Below are 4,282 nucleotides of genomic sequence, written 5' to 3' on the forward strand. Positions count from 1 at the left end.
TGTGTAACGTCTCACGGGTGAGGATCAAACAGGTCAAGGACACTCAGGGGTAACTGCGGACAAGCTCCCACCCTGGGGCAGCGAACCGACCCAAATCACCAGCTGTACGACTGCCCAGAGCCCAAACACCGCACACAGGCGACAGCCACAGCTCCTCCCATCCATTTCCTTATTTTAAAGTTGCAATCATTGCTGAAATATGGAAAAAACCAAACCTGCATGCTCCTACTGCCCTTCTCTGTTCCAGGAAATGAAGCGCAAGCTCGTGCCAGGAACAGAAATTAACCCCCGCAGCCCTGCAAGCTTTCGTCCTGGAGAAGCGAGCAGCCTGCCGTCTCCAGCCACAGCTACACAAAGCACAAAAGATTTTTTTTTTGCAAATCACCAGCTCTGCCATTCCGCTTTTTGGGTCTAGCAGCTGGTTCCAAGGTTTGGTCCCCAGCCTGGCACACAGACATCACCCATCTACGAAGACCGGCTTGGTGCTGCTCGAAGGCAAACATGTCCCTCAGGTCAGACACCCAAGACGAGAGAACTCCCATTTTTTCCTGCTCTCAGCACCCAATCTGGCATCACCCTGGCACAAGGCTTCTGCCTGGGCACCACAGAACAAATCAGGAGCTCAACTCACCTGTGTACGGCCAACCTAGATACCTATTGCCAAAGAAAGGTGTTTTTTTAAAAAAACCCCAAACACTATTTTGTCATTTCTCTATTTCTGCATACTGGTCTCCAACACAGGGACAAGAGAACACTAGAGTGCATCTTCTCTAGATAAACTGCCACGTGGGGCTTCACATCAAGTCTTACTCCAAGAGAAAAACAGCATCACTAGGACAACAACAAACTTTTGTCACTCCCACCTGAAGTCTCCCAGAAAGGACAAATGAACCATTTTCCCCTGGCGGGTTACATCCTCCCGGCACAAAGAGAACATCTGGCTTTTCAGGGACTGTCCGACTGCAGTGTCGGGACACTCGGTGCTTGCTCCAACACACCCTGAGCCCGGCCAGGAGGCTGTCACCTGGCGAAGGCAGACCAGGAGAGTACAAAACCAAAGGTGAGGTGGTCCTTGCAGTGAATTTAGAAAAGAAGCAGGTTAGCACAGGCTGGAAGTGTCAGCTTGAGGCGTTATGTCCTGCGTTTATTAAAACAAGAGGTGTGGCTACGCAAAAAGAGTCATTACAGTAAGAGTGCTCTCAGCCTCGGACTGCAAACACCGTACATTCACACTGACTTCTGACGGACCAGAATTTCTCTCCTTTCCCACATGGTTAACACTTGCATTTATTAATCAAGTCTTGTTTCCTCCCAGCACCAGTGGCATCTGCTCTGTAAGATGAACTTTCATGCTCAAACCTTGCCATGGTAACATTCAAAAGCCAATTTGCACCATGTGTTCCTCTCTGTTTCTCTCCACCTTTTTTCTGCTCACCATCTTTTTTCAAATTGTTTCGATTTCAAAAGGTCTAGTCCTCTGGATCTGGTGTGACAGCAACAGTAGCAAGCGAGAGGACAGAAAATGTTACTAAAGAGCAAGCTCGTTAATCGTGATTAAGCTACTCGGGAGATGCCTTCCCAAGGCGAAGTCCGCTCCTGGCAATGGAAATGCCCGGGCACCGTCGCCGCAGGCAGGCTGGACCACGGGAGGCAGAACCTAGATGAGACGCTATTAATCCAAGTGGTTTCATCTCCACGTGTTTTCATGACATTTTTAAAAGAGCATGAAAATAAACCTTTATTTCAGTTAACACCCACCAATATTCAAGATATATGTTCACAGTTTTAGTTCTTGACACAAACGGACTGAAAGAGGCAAATTTACATCTATCAGAACAGCAGACGGAACAACTGTAAGTACAAGCTGTCTCAAAAAAAAAAATCATACGTGACATGCTATTCGGGGAACTGCTCTATGCTCTAAAGCAGGAGAAGGGAAAGCTTCTGACCAAGTCCTGCTAGCAGGGCCCCAAACAACAGCCCAGAAGTCATCTGGAAAAAAAAAAAAAAAAAAAAAAGCTGAGAGGCAACTGAAAGAGCAAATATACAGTTGAGGTAAGGGGAGGAAGGTTTATGTTACAGAGAAAGCTTTTCTGCAAGCGTGTTTCTGCATATCAAGGCATTAGTTTAGTTGTATTATCCAAGGTGTCCCTAACGCTGAACACGTTCTACCAAACCCCAAAGGGAGAGGGCAGAGAAACAACTCAGGGCTGGACCTCCAAGAGCCCTGAGCACCTGGGAAAGATCTGCTTCAAGTCAGGAGAAATGAACCAAGAGATTTTACCATCCACCATTTGAAAACTTGCCTCCTTCTCACAGCCCGGAACTTTAAACCAGAGGTGAGTGCACTAAAAAGTCTGATCCGATGATATTAACAGTGTTTTACAACAAAAACTTTTGTAGAAAATAGTTCAGCTAAAGCAAGCCAGCTAAACACCACAGATAAGGAGTTCGGTATTTCATATTCAAAGGTCTCCAATACTTTTTGCCTGTCCTGTACAGCTCTTAAAAAAATAGGGCGTTACCTTTTGTTTTCTATCTACCTAGTTAAGAAACTACAAATATGTTATAAGCTGTCCAAAGTGTAAAACATTAAATAAAATGAGAAACCTGTTTCTAGTCTCCTAACAAATGCTGCAGATAAAAACCCTAAGAAACCCTCTTCATTAGCCATTCGCTCAACTCCTTTTGCGTACTGAAGTGACAATCCTGTTCACCAGGATCAAATTAAACCTACAGCAAATTTAGACGGGGGTAGAAAGGATTTCTTACAGTCGCGCTCTGAAAAACATTCATTTGTCAGCTAGCACTCCGATCTTGAACACCACAGAGATCCAGAACAAGATTTTGACGGAGAGGTTACGTGTCGGGGATTTGTTTCGCATCTTTTTGTTGTCTCGCGCACAGATTGCAATGTCCCCGTGCGAAACGGAAAACAACTCGCACCTGCCAGACCCCGCCAAGGCCCGTGGTTTCTTCTTCAGAAGACCTGCCGCTGTCGTGTGAACGTGTCAGGTACGGATGTACTCGTGTCAACAGACTGTGCTGATAAACTCCACGTCCCAGCCGGAGTCCAGCCGGACTACCGGAGCAACGGCTACCACCTTCCCCCGCCTCCCAGCTCCAACACCTCCAACCTGCGGGGTACCCTCGCAAAGAAAAAGCATAGGTAATTTAAAAACTCTCTCTTTTTTTTTTTTTGTCCAACAAAGTATCTTCTTCTGTTGAAGGGAGGAGGAGGGAATAAAGGTAAAAAGGGGGAGTGAAAGGTGTGATGCATTAATTTTTAAAAACTGTTTAGACCAATTATCCACATGCCATTGCTGGATCAATGCACAGGTATTTAACTATAAACCAACGTGCTTTGAATTTTTTTCAAGTATCTGGTATCAGGTTTTGTATAAAGATTTTGCGCAAACTCCCAAGCACAGATGAAAAATAACTGTTTTTCCAAGCCTGAAATTAAGCTTTGAAACTAGAGTACTCCAGGAGTTAGTATTCCATACAGCACTAACAGTCTGCCAAATTCAAATTTCACATATTCCAAAAGACCACGGGCTGATAAAAATCTGCTAAACAGGAGTTAAGGAAACGGAAATAGTGTGCGATAATTAAAACCCAGTTTGTAGTTTAGGGAAAACGTCTAAAATCCTGAATTAAAAAAAAAAAAACAACCCACAAATGAAGTGAAAGCTTTTAACTGGTACACACTGTTCACACCTATATTTCAAGTTTGGAAACGCATATTTTCAAGCAGCAATACAAAAAAGTATCCATGAAGAATGCATAATCTCTGAAAAAATTATGAAAACATCCCTGCTACCATTACATTTCTAAATACAAAACTGACTACCATATTGTTGCTTCTGTGTAGCGAGAGAAGTTCATTTTCAAAACAGATAAAATTCAGTCTTTAGGTGTGAATGGTATGAATGACAGTCTCCTTTTTTTTTTTTTAATTTCTTAGTTGTTTAGGATCCTTAAGCATGCAAGCCTCGGAGAGGAAGGCCCGACAAGGGCAGGGTTGGCTTATGACATCCAGTTTAGGACAGAGCTGGGAAAGCCTCTGGGTCATCTACATCAGGAGCAGAAGCGCTTGACTGAAAGAGAAACATCAGAAAGTTATTACCTTCAGCGGCATCGAGCCCTGTTGCGTTTCTAATTCTTGACACTTTACCAAGTATCACTCCATTACAGTGGAGCAAGCAGCGTAGTACTGGACAAATCACTACAAGAGCAACTTATTATCACACAAGGTTACGTCCTTTTTTCTGTTCTTAAA

The 4,282-nt window shown here is 44.1% G+C and overlaps 1 protein-coding gene across 1 annotated transcript in view; it reads right to left on the bottom strand.

Moving 5' to 3' along the window:
• Positions 1–3,691: 3,691 nt before the first annotated feature.
• SERBP1 (SERPINE1 mRNA binding protein 1) overlaps positions 3,692–4,282 on the bottom strand; it is a gene marked incomplete at its 5' end in the record, with an annotated part of 12,217 nt that continues 11,626 nt past the window's right edge. The window contains one exon of the mRNA XM_010072786.1: positions 3,692–4,100. Within this exon, the coding sequence (XP_010071088.1) occupies positions 4,044–4,100 (57 nt within the window). The remainder of the gene's footprint in view (positions 4,101–4,282) is intronic.

This window comes from Pterocles gutturalis, unplaced genomic scaffold (assembly GCF_000699245.1).
Source record: "Pterocles gutturalis isolate BGI_N339 unplaced genomic scaffold, ASM69924v1 scaffold32842, whole genome shotgun sequence".
NCBI lineage: Eukaryota > Metazoa > Chordata > Aves > Pterocliformes > Pteroclidae > Pterocles > Pterocles gutturalis.